Source organism: Peromyscus eremicus, chromosome 3 (genome assembly GCF_949786415.1).
Source record: "Peromyscus eremicus chromosome 3, PerEre_H2_v1, whole genome shotgun sequence".
Taxonomy (NCBI): domain Eukaryota; kingdom Metazoa; phylum Chordata; class Mammalia; order Rodentia; family Cricetidae; genus Peromyscus; species Peromyscus eremicus.
The window spans coordinates 20,307,580-20,320,198 of record NC_081418.1 but is presented as its reverse complement, the minus strand read 5'-3'; the positions used below and the strand labels follow the sequence as shown (position 1 = coordinate 20,320,198).

The 12,619-nt window shown below is 43.8% G+C and overlaps 1 protein-coding gene across 4 annotated transcripts in view; it reads left to right on the top strand.

Moving 5' to 3' along the window:
• Nucleotides 1-12,619, top strand: part of Slc25a13 (solute carrier family 25 member 13) — a 181,051-nt gene that overhangs the window by 116,498 nt on the left and 51,934 nt on the right. For all 4 annotated transcript variants that reach the window (XM_059257354.1, XM_059257355.1, XM_059257356.1 and 1 more), the window contains 2 exons: nucleotides 8,533-8,585; nucleotides 10,288-10,368. In XM_059257354.1, the coding sequence (XP_059113337.1) occupies nucleotides 8,533-8,585; nucleotides 10,288-10,368 (134 nt within the window). The remainder of the gene's footprint in view (nucleotides 1-8,532; nucleotides 8,586-10,287; nucleotides 10,369-12,619) is intronic.

Here is a 12,619-nt window from a genome sequence, read left to right as displayed (position 1 = left end):
CAGCAATAGAGTTCCGTGAGTGCCGTGGGGAGTTGGAAAAACTAGAATTGTGGGCTTGTGAGCCCCCACTCCCTGCGCCCCGGGTAGGGCTTTTGCTCTATTCCCAGGACTGTGTTTTTCACACAGCTCTTGGTTGTTGGGAAGGATCCCCGTGGGAGGCCTGTGACTGTGCTTTCAAACTCCTCTGTAGTGCAGGTGACTCTCTTTACAAGAAAATGACTACCTCTTCCCAGGTATTTTTGTAAATTTCGAACATCTAACCCTTAGACTAAGTGGATAATCCAGGTTTCCCTGAAGTCACTCGTAAAAATCTTTGTTTCCTCCCAGGTTTCCAGAGCGATTTGACTCACTCAAAGGTGTTTGAGACCTTAATGAATTCCCTGACAGTTCTTTTGCTGGGAATGAACTGCTTGAGCAAATTGAGTCAGTCATGGGCCTGCTATAATCTGAGCCGGTCTAAGAGAAACAATTGCTGGGTAGTCATCCATAATCAAATGTTCTTAACGTTCCAGACATAACTAGTTGCTGCTTGTGAACTGATGGCACCCCCTCTCCTCTCCAGTGCCCAGGGGGTAAGATGAGGAGCCTCCGACATTGGGAGATGTTTTGGGAGGACTTTGGGCGCAGGAAATATACCCAAGAGAAATCAGAGTTCTTTAGAGACACTTCCTGAAGTATTTCTACTTCTGTTGGTGGGAGAACCAACCCTAAAGCTTGTTTTTGAAATAAAAAATATAAGAAAAAAAATCCCAGAAAAGCAATTTGATCATTGTATGAACCATGCTTTAATTTAGATAAGTATTTATTGGAAAATGAATAATAAAATAAAAGTCAGTCCCTACAAAAAATAAAAAAAATTATTCAAATTTTCCCATTGAATCAGACATGCAAAATTTTAGTACTGTCTATTTCAAATTGTTTTTGTGATTCAAAGCAGTCATCCTCAATCCTGGCATGTTCTCAAGGTGACATCTAGAGGATGTTGTGGTGATATTTCAGGAAGCCATTGATTGCAGTCTATTGTAGAAAAAAGTTGGTGGACAACTAGTTAAAGCCAAGTCTCTTGTTATGGTTGATGGCAGTGTAGTTGAGAGAATCTAAATTCAGTGGGTTATTCCTGAGAGCCCTCCATCATACTTAACTCTCGTGGATAAAAATAGACCTAAAAATCCTAACACTAAAATAAAGCCATTGAAGTTTTTGTCATTTCTATTAGCATCACTTAGTGACATGTGCACCTTTAAAGAGACCACAGTTACCTCCTGAGCTCCCTTGAGTCATGGGTCCACTCTTGCCCAGCAGAATGGGCTGCTTTGAATCCAGTTGTCATGCCCAGTTTCTTCACATTTTCCTTTATGGTGTTAGATTATAGAAATCAAAAGACAGATACTCGATTGTAGGTGGTCAGGAGTGAGCAGAAGACTTGGACTCTTCACGAGGGAGCACAGGAAGCCGTTCGTAGACATTGAGGTGACACAGCTGACCTGGGGTGGGTGAGGAGTGGGTACATAGAAGTGCTGAGCGAAGCCACTTCCGGAGGCTGACAGGTTTGGGGATTTTATGTAACCTGGAGGAGAGATTAATGACAAAGTGGTTTTAGAATTCTGGAACAGTAGTATTTCAACGGCTATTGTCCTTGTTCAGTTTGAAACGGATTAAACTTCATAGTGTAGATGCTAGATGGCCAACATTTGCAAAGTTACTACGCACTCCAGTACAAAACTGAAGGAAACTGTATGATGCTTCTCCACAGTCTTTACTTCTGGGAAACCCCAAGAGAGAAGCATCAAAAGACCTCTTTTTTCTAAACCTTCATTGATGTCACTCATTTTTATGTTTTAATACTTAGACTCCCAAAGGCATCCTGAACCCTAGTGTAGACTGTGGTCAAAAATTTTCATGAAGTATGGAACCCAATAAACAAGCATTGAAATCCCAACTGCCCACCCCCACTCTCCTACCCGCCCCCACCCCCATAATCTAGCCACCATGGAGTAGCTGCTCAGAGAGCCTGTGGAGAACTGGACTGTAGTGAGGCTTTGAAACAGGATAGTGTGTTTGCGAAGGTGGAGGAGCCTCTTGCCTGGGGCAGTATGGGGCAGAAGCAGATAGACTCAGCAGTGGGGAGGAGGAAGAAAAGACTGCTTGAACTAGTGTGGAGAGAAAGGCACGAGGAGAAAAGCTGTAAGGCAGGCCATGAGTGCTGGTAGCTTCGGAGTGAGGGTTAATCTGATGTTGAAAGCAAGGGGGCCTCTCTGGGGACCAGGGGACAAGTATAGTGAGGTCAGGAGGGTAAGACAACACAGGGTTGCCACTGGGTTCAAAGTGTGCAGGCTGTGGCTTCAGGGAGCACGGGTGTCAGGTGTATTCAGTTTCCCTGCTAAATTCCACCCTGCATGCCTTCCACCCTATTATGTGTGGGCTAGTCCACCTTTCTCAGGGCTGCCCGCTCCTGAGCTGGCCTTTGTCCGAACTACTAACACAGCCTTGCTGCCTTAGGTTTGGAGTTCCTTCCTTGTTAGAGGCCCCGTTGCCTTTATAGACCTGCTTGGTTTGTGTAGCGTAGTTAGACTAGCAGTTACATTGGTCACAGTTTCCATGGATGATGAACCTGACTTCTGATCACTGCTTTCTCCAGAGAGCCTGGTATTCATGACGGAGTGGCAGATTGGGAGGTGTGGCGTCGCCCATCCGGTTTTGTTCAATGAAAGGCATCTTCTAGGAGGAAGTTTGAGCAGTGTGTTCTCTAGAGAGAAAAGCTAAACATGAAAAGCCTAGAGCCTGGTGTGAGAGTTGTTAATGAACAGGAACATATCCATGTGAGTACTGCTGCAGGCACTGAATAGCTTGGGGGCCATGGACCAAGCTGCTGAGCCGCTATGTGGAGTCTGGTTCCCAGGAAGAAAGAAGAGGGAGGATAGATGTTTAGTGTTGTTGTGATGGTGGTGATAATGATGATGACGATACAGTCCACCTCTGAAGCCTTTACTGTGTGCTTGGCACTGTTCTTAAGATTTGTATAAACCCATTTTATCTTCATAACTAGCTGAAGAAGGTGGGACTATGATTCTTCCCATTGGGGAAGGGGTACACAAAGAGATAAGTTCATTTACAGACAGCTTCATAGCCAGTAAATAGCAGTTGGAAGTTGAACCTTGCAGTGGGGCCTCAGGTCCATGCCCATAGTCCTGTGACCCCTTGGCCACTTGGGAGAAATTACACTGTCAACACTTGCTTACCAGCAGAGCTTGAGACCTCTTTGAATATTTAACTAGAAGATTGTATTTGAACTTAAATAAACAACAATTGAAGATGCGTTTTATTTCTGTGCTATTTTTTTAGGTGGGACTCCTAGATTCAGTGCCAGTGCCCCCAATTAAGGAGGGCTCTTCCAAGGCTAGGCAGGATGCCATGGTGACTGCATTGTATTACCCCTTACCCATTGCTGAGTCAAAAGTGTTATTCAGCCTGAGTTGCCCCTTAGAAATAAGATGCGATGCAAGGCTACAGCTTGATGAGGTGGAAAGAAGCATGCATTTAGGAATATGTTAAGTAGATGATGAGTGTCCTGGACTTTGTATACATTTGTTCTTTAAATTATCAAAATAAACAGTAGATAGTAACTAGCATTTTTGTTTTAACAGTGGAGAATGCAGAATTTGAGGCCAAATGTAGGAAAGATCTCTCAACTAGAAGGAAGCACAAACCCAGAATTGTAACCCAGATCTGTCCATTTCTAAAGCTTATGCCTTGCCATTCAACTGCTACCAACTATGGGGATAAATAAGCTTTAACTGAGCTTGAATTGTTAATGAGCTTTTCCCCAGCCTTTGCCAACTCTGAAATTCTAGAATTACCTAATATTTATGAAGTATTTATAAAAAGTTCTTTGGTACGGAACAGTGTAGTAGGTCTCTGGTTGAGCACATTGCTCAAAGGAACCTCCTTTTGGGATGCTGGTGTGGGCTCCGTGCCCACACCTCCAGCTCCGTTCTCATTGACTGCTCAAAGGGGGAAGAAACAGTGTGATTTATATTTTCAACCCGTGAAATTTGAAGAGAAAATACTGCATTAATTCTGTGCCCTGTAAATCTTTTCTCGCATTAGCAGCCTTCTATTAAAATGTGCCAAGGAAGAATTGCCATGTGTGCTGATGGAGCTAAGTTAAAAAGAGAAGATTAGAAAAGAAACCGCACTAATAAATTTCATCTGAGGCAGTTGGAAAATGGAGTGCTGTTTTGACAAGTTAGAAACAACACACGCACATCCCGTTTCTGTTTGGAATGGTTAAAATGAATTTCTGGAGACCACCAGAAACATCTTATATTAGAAACCTGACTTTTCTGCTGACTTACCCAGATGTCAAACACATATGTTCCTGAGCTTTAAGTGCTATTGTAATGAGGTGCTGTAACTGGAATAGCAACTGGAGGCTTACTAAACCATGTTACCCTCCTTCCTCTGAGGACCATGTCTAGGAAGAGTTATTGCAAGTCCCACCTCTGTACTTTTCACTGTCTGGCCATTTATGATGCCTTCAGGAGGTCTTTGCTCAGAGCTGACAGTGTCAAGACTGCTCTGTGACCTCATATTGTAACCTGGAGTCATGTGTGCTTCCTGTGGAGCTGCAGTAGAGTAAAGAACAAGAATGGTTTTCTCTCCTCTCTCCTCTCTCCTTGCTCAGTGCCAGCACCTGGCCCAGGTCTTAGGGATGGATGTATAGTTTGGTTTTGTTCTTTTCAGGAGGTCTTCATTTAATAGGAGGACACTTGGTCTCTGGTTATATTACTTTAGTTTTGTTGTTGTGGTTTTTAAACTACCCACAGATGTCCTCCAACTGCTTCTAGAACTTCTTGCTAACCTTGCTTTTCATTTTAAAAGCCACCTCATGTGTCTACAGAATTTGGTCCGTGCTCCTTAGTGTGACTCAAAATATGATAAGCAGTATACTAACCAGGTGAGCTGACAGGTTGGAGCAAGACTGCCTAGGTGAACCATGCTGCACATCCAACAGCCAGGTGACCTGCAGCTCCTGGGAGTCAGCCTCATTTTCTCTATGGATTGAGAGATGAGGATGGTGATGACGATGTAGTTTTGGTATTGTGCCAAATAAGATTATCATTTGAATCCAGTGTCTTAATGTATATAAAACAACAGATGTAATACCTGGTGTGCATTATATGCCCCTTATGAAGCCATTATTGTTAGATCTGTGGTTCAGCCACAGTCTCTGGTCATCTTGCTGATTTTGAAAGGACCATGATCTTGAGGTTTTGGTGCCTTTCCACATGCCATTCCTGCCTTCCATTCTGCTTTGATCTCTTCTCCAGAGAGCTTGGGTGGACTCCCAGAGTTCAACGGCAAATAACCCTGCTTCTTTGATACATCCCCCATCCTGCAGGCAGAATAACGGGTTCTCCCCACAGTATTATTCTGCTACTTTGATGTTCCACCCTCAGATACTCACTGAAGTATTTTCAGGTATTTTTGTCCTCTTTCTGGTACCTGTAGACAAGTAGAATAGCATGTGTAGTTTGGTGGACAAGTAGGGCTGTTTGTAAACTGAGTTTTTTTTTTTTTTTTTTTTTTTTTTTTTCTGAGAAGTCATCCATCACATTTGTGTTCATCCCAGTCCATTCTACTGGGCACAAGCAGAAGGCATTGGGTAGATGGTTGCTCCATAAATATATATTTGTTGCTCCATTTCTCCATTTTCAATCTTAAAGGGTTTTCTGTTTTGTTTCTTGATGTTCACAACACATCCCTGAATTTATAGCAAGAAGGACAAATTTTAGCCAGCTTCCAGGCTGGCTGAACTGATGGTATGTAACACTACAGTCATTTAGTTCTAGGCTGGGTTTTAGTCATCGTCAAAGAGACTCACAGGATAGTTATGAAGACAAGAGATCATCATTTTAATCCGAGTGTCTTCAGGGTTGCACTATGATTTAATGATGAGAAAAAATACATGTAGCAAATAAATATTTAAGCATATTAGGGGTTTGGCCTGAATGAAGAAAGAAAAATCAAGATTTGGGGTAGTAAGAATTGGTTTAAATGGCATTTGCCCACATTTTCCTAGGAGAAATTAGTATATCACTGGGTAATAACAGAACCTTTCTTCAAATTGCAAGTAGCCTCTTCAGAGGTTGATAGGCAAGTGCACTGTAGACTCAGTGCTTGCTAGTGTGTGAGCACCAGCTGGAGGCTCTTCCCAATCCCTCCAGCGCTGCTCTGACTCATCTGGAGTATAGGGAGCACAGCATCCTCCAAGCTAGCGAGGGGAGGGGAGGGGAGGCTTTTAGTACGAGTGCACACGAGAGCGAGTAAAGGCAAAATCTGTGGCAATCTAGGGGCAGCAGTTACCCTAGAGCCTGTGTGGCTCATTGGGTCCAGAAAACAGCCAGGCCATCTCTGTGCAGTCTCCAAGCTCTGCCTTTTCTGGACTGTGCTTTCTCTTTTGGCGGTCCCATACTTTTTTCCCCCTACATTGCTCCACCCACCCAGTTCCTTTGCTTATTTGTGGTTTCTGCTTCCTTGTGACCTTAGTTCATGCCTAGCATCCAACTGGCCGATGTCCGTGCACCATCTGAGGCCTCTTTTCACTTTTCTGCCCCTGGGCAAATTGGGATGCATTCCCTCAAAGAATACTCAATCATGCTTCTGGAGAGGGTCAGCTCCATTTCACAGAGTTCAGGTTGCTAAGTCACTGTCTGCTTAGCTCTTAGTAAGTAGTCTACATATTATCCAGTTAGCAGAAGCCCCAGGAATTCAGTGAGATTGGAAAATACAGAAGAGGTATTACGGCCTTAGGACTACCCCTCTCCCCCCCAAGCTGTGTCAGGGAACAGCAAAGGCTGCGTAGAAGATACTTGTTAATCACATGACAATTGTGTGTTGCCTACTGGTATGAACTCTTGACTAGGAAGAACTTGGGTTTGAAATCAGCTCACCATTTACCAAACGTTTACCATTACCTAAGCTCCGAAAACCTTCGTTTCTTCTCCGTGGGTGGTTACTAGGAGACCTCAAATGGCGCCTGGCACATAATGACCATCATATGGGTGTGTCTTCATTTTCCTTACTCTCAGCATCCCCGTTGTCATGTGGTTCCACAGCGAAATGGACTGCCTCACCTTTTTTTTCTAAAACACAAAGCTGTTATGGTCTGCTCATGAATAGTTGCCATTCCCCCCTTTCATTTTTCCACGAGCAAAAAAGGAAACCTTTCTCTAGTGTGAGGATAGCAACAGTACATATAAAACGAAAGCTAACACTGGGCACTGGTCTGCCTTAAAGCAGGGTGGGGACCTTGGCAAATTGGTTGAATAGATTGTGTCCAAAGAAAAGAATGTCACCTGTCTTAAACAGACATCAGAAAGAGGCCCAAGGCTGTCAGATCTGTCGTTCTCTCTTGGCAAAGAGCTTGGATGGATTATGTTTGAAAACTTCTGCTACTCAATCAAGCACATGTATGGGTTTGGAGACATACAGCCCGCAGACTGCAAGCTCTGGCCTCAGGCTGCAGCTTGAAGAACATGTGTGATTATACGTGTCCCTGGAGAAGGGACTGAAAGTGAGATTTATGTATGTGAGTTGAAATTGTACTTGTGGATACACACACACACACACACACACACACACACACACACACACACTAGTTACCCTGTCTCCACAAAGTGGCTAGAGTTGGTTTGAAAAATATAAATTTGCACTAGGTATAGTGGCCTTTAATCCCAGCAGAGGCAGGCAGATCTCCATGAGTTCAAGGCCAGCCTGGTCTACACAGTGAAGTACTGTCTCCAAAAAAGAAAAAAAGAAATAAACAAAAACAAAAAAGGAAAGACAAGAAAAAGAAAAAAAATACAATAGTGCGTCACTTTTATGCTTCAAACTCATTTCTCATCTAACAGAACAAGTGAGGCTGAGGCTCCCAGCATCTGATGAGGCTGTAGCATCCAGTGCTTACCTTGGTTATGCTCCTCTCATGGGCCAGGCCCACATTCTCCATCCTTCTAGAGCACACAGGGCTCACTCTCCCTTGTTTTCAATGCCCCTTCTGTTTCTCACTTGGAAATTAATTTTCTCCAGTTATCAAGTCCCAGAAAGGCCTCTCCCTTCATAAGATCATGCTCTTGATTTGTTCCCGCCCATCACGAAGTCATAGTTGTCCCCGTGACTGAATGACTGCACTGTGGGCCTTGAGGGAGCAAGAGAAAGGTGTGTGCTAGGAAGAGGCAGAGGGGAAGGAGCAACCTCCCCAAGATAATGAGGTTTCCTGTGTTACTAACACTGTTGACTTACCCAATGTGCAAACGGTCCAGAATGTGCAAGGGAATTTACTCAGGGCTGATGTGGCTATTAGAAGTCGGTTCTTAAATTCCATCACAAGTGTTCTCATTAAAGGTAATAGCAGAAAATTGCAGCAAAGATTGCCCCCGTTTTCAAGTGGTGATCCCCTCTGCAGAGTTGTTGATTTGTGTAGTTAATGCTAATTTATTTAATACGCTTCTGCTGCTTGTTGATTTTTAGGTTTGCTGCCGCAGTTACTGGGAGTCGCCCCGGAGAAGGCCATAAAACTTACAGTAAGTCTTTGAATAGGGGCTTCTTATTAAGAGACACAGACTCAACAGTCTAGCAGGTATTCTTCTGTGATTCAGCAGGTTTGTGGTCCCTCAACCACGCTAATTAGTTTGATGGTCAGAGCAGTCACCACACATAACTTCTCCTTGTTCTCTGTGGAACATTAAACATCCAAAACTGTTGTAATGAGCTTGGAGATGATTGTAGGTGGCTGCTGCCATGGCTTTTCATCATCTTTGCAGCAGCAGAAAAGTTCCCACAGTACCTGACATATTAGGCGCTTGGCACCTGTCATCTTAAAGTTTAAAGTGTGATTTTCGGAGTACAGTGAGTGAGGCCAGTAGGGTTCCAGCAGCCTAATTCATGAGTCAGAGAAGCAGAATGCTGAGTATGGCCTCTTGTATGTCCTCTTGCACTTACTCCCGATGCTATGGAATGCATCTTTACAGCGTGTTCGAGCAGCATTCTAAGGCAGATGCTGAGAGCTCATTGCTCTGGTTGAAGCTTGTCCCAGCTCACCTGCAGGTGGTTGGTACCCATTTTCAGTGTCTGGAGAGTGGGGAGATACTACATAAAAATCCCTAAGGCCTCAGAGCCCTAGAAAATTCAACTCTGGCTTTAGACTGGGCCTTGGTCCCTGTAATACTTCTTGTGTCATTTGATGACAGGACTTTGAGAGAACTAGTCTCTGGCCCGTATCTGTCCAAACTATGTAATTGTTGTTTCTTAAAATTGCTTATAGTACCTACCCAGAGATTATACTCATTTTTTAATGTGTCTGTCTGAGAAGTTTATGTCTGTGTGAAGGTATGACAAGTGTATGTAGGTGTGAATGTATGACAAGTGTGTGTAGGTGTGAACGTATGACAAGTGTGTGCAGGTGTGAACGTATGACAAGTGTGTGCAGGTGTGAAGGTATGACAAGTGTGTGCAGGTGTGAACGTATGACAAGTGTGTGCAGGTGTGAACGTATGACAAGTGTGTGCAGGTATATCTTGGAAGCCAGAAGAGGGCATTGGCTCACCCCAGAGCTGGAATTGCAGGCAGTTAGAAGCCACTTTACAGTCCTGGGAATTGAACTTGGATCCTCGAAAAGAGCATGAGACACTGTTAACTGCTGAAATATCTCTCCAGCACCCTGAGGAATTTTTAGATACTAAATAGCTACTAAGCTGAAAAAAACAAACAAACAAAACTAAGCAACCTACATTGGTTTCAGTGAGGAATGCTATTTTAAATTATTTCTTGTTAAAAGACTTATTATGACTTTTAATTATAACTTATAAGACAAGTTTTAAATTATAAAATGTATGTTTTCATCTGTGCTATCAATATGTCTCCCTTTTCATGCAGGACATTTTTAAATTTTGGGCTCTTTAGGCCATTTTCTTTGAATTTTTCTACCTGTAATATCAGGTATGCCTATATATATTTACCTGTCATATAAATATGTGTGTGTGTATGTGTATGTATATGTCATATATATATATATGTACACACACACACACACACACACACACACACACACACACACACACACATGACCTGTATGCTATTAAGAGTCTCTCTTAAACTGTTTTAAGATGTTACTTTGGGCAATCAACTGAGAAAAAAAAAAGTAACGTATATTGACAGATGTATATTTGTGTGTTTAATGACTTTCTTTATATTTTTCATCAGCCTCTATAAATATTTCTCTTCCAGGTGAACGATTTTGTGAGAGATAAGTTTATGCACAAAGATGGCTCGGTCCCACTTTCGGCAGAGATTTTTGCTGGAGGCTGTGTAAGTATCTTTTCTACATTTCTACGCTGGAAAGCTGTTCTTCATATATGTGTCACTGCCATGACCAGCACGTGTGGACTAAGGCTTCTGTTTGACCACAGATCCTGTCCAAGGCCAGAGTTTCCTAGACAGGCTGCAGTTCCTGAGGTGGAGGGTAAACTGCTGATCTTTCTGCCTGATCTTCATGCCTGTTACCATTTCTCATTGCTTTGGGTCAGCTCTGCCGTCAGCTCCTTTGCCGCACAAGTGTTTGGCCTTTGAAAGGTCTTTGCCAGCCCTTTCTGAAGTTTCCTCATAATATCTTGTTTCCAGTGGCAGCCTCTGCGGGGTCAAACACTAAGCTTGTAGCTTGCAGTCAGCTGTTCCAGCTCTCGGCTTGGCTTTGTCTCGCAAGTGGCATCGAACCTTCCCACTTCCAGGGCTTCTGGGAGAAACTCTGGGAAGCAGATGGCTGATGGGTGTTCTGCCTTGTCAGAAGTGTGTGGACTGATTGCTTTGGGATATGGCTGAGCAACCTGCAGCTCGTTCTAAAGCTCAGCAAAACATTGTCTGGCTGTGTCTCATGGACCAGTTTGTCCATGTGAATGCAAATCCTTCAAGTAAATTAACTCTTGCACAAGGGCTGGAGCCATTTAAAGATAAGGTTCACTAAGTAAATTCACTTTGATCACCCAGGCTATCCAATATTGGTATATTTCCCTTCTAACCTCACGTAACTTTCCATATAAGAAAAGATGAGGTCACATTTTTCTTTTCTTTTTAAATTGGCCTGTTCAGGCAAGAAATAGACTTTTTTTCCCCTTCTCCTTGAAAATCATTGAGTTTAGGAGCAGACACCTGATGATATGAAACGCTGGTGTGGAAGAGGCTCACTGTCCATCTCAGGCTGAATGTAGCAGCTGCCGGGAGCCCATGCTCCTGGTAACTTTTAAGAGACGATGGAAGTGGGCTGATGCCTGACTCTGTTTGATCACTGACCTGTCAGAAGTGGCCAGGTAGGATCTCTTGTCCCTGAATGTTTAGGAGCATTCAGGATGGAAAGGGGAGCCTTTAATGTCTTCAATGCAAGGACACATGGTAGTTAGTAATAAGAGACTTGAGGAGTTCAGAAGTACTCCCCTTAAAGACTCCATCTCAAGCAAGCCTGCCTTTGCCATTCAAGTAGCGAGACTTTCTAATCTTTAGTTAATCAATTAATTTGTGTATGTGTGTGCTTGTGTGCCTGTGCACATGCATGTGTGCGCCCATGCATGTGTGTCTGGTTGTGAAAGCATTTCAAGTGTGCTCTGCCCTGACGAGAGAGTTGGGTCTTCTGGAGCTGGAGTCACAAACAGTTGCAAGCTGCCTGAGGTGTTTGCTGGTAACTGAGCGGGGGCCCTCTGGAAGAGCCTTCTCTCCAGCTTGGTTTCTACCATTTAAATATGTGCTTCCACAAGCTGGATCTAACTCAGTCCTGTAGGACACTGCAGTGAGCCTAAGGTACTGAATAGGTGTCTCTACAGGCTGAGTTTAGCCTAGTCCTTCAACTTGTTGTAAAGAGCCTTGAGACAGCAGGGTATTTTGATCAGGTAAAGGTGGAGGTTTCCTTTTGTATTTTGTAAGTTACATTTTTTCAACTTCATAGACACATGATGATGCTAGAACCGTGTAAGAATTTAAAATGTAAAATTCATTTTCTGACTCTAGTCAGGCAACCATCATGGCACAGAGCCTGGAGATGTATTTTTTCCTTAATGTAGGCATTTTGCCCGCGCATGCATTGGGGTGCCGAGGAGGAGATTGGCCGGGGCATGCATTGTCAAGGTGCCCTCTGTAGGTGGTCTTGTTTTCAAGTATGGTGGCCCATTTCAAACACAGAGCTCAGATTGGCATCAGAAGTGGTGCCTAGCTACTGTAAAGAGACACAGCCCCTTTTCAAGCCTGATCTAAACACAGGCTTAAAAATTGGAGACACTTGGGCTTTCCAGCTACTTAAAATATCTGTGAAATGAGGTTTGCCGCCCTTTACCTCAGAGGCACTCCTCTGAAGTGCAAGCCTCTGGTTTTGTGCCCCTCCCCACACTAGCCACTGCTGTAGGGAAAAGTCTGAGTTCAGTTAGGCAGTCGTGTAGGGAGCAAAGAACCCAGGGGAGAGAAGACTGGATGGTTCGCGTGTGTGCGTGCATGTGTGCATGCGTGCGTGCGTGCAAGTCACAGCAGCATCTTTCCTTCTAGGCTATTTCTCTCTTTCAGCGCCTGTGTATACCGTAGA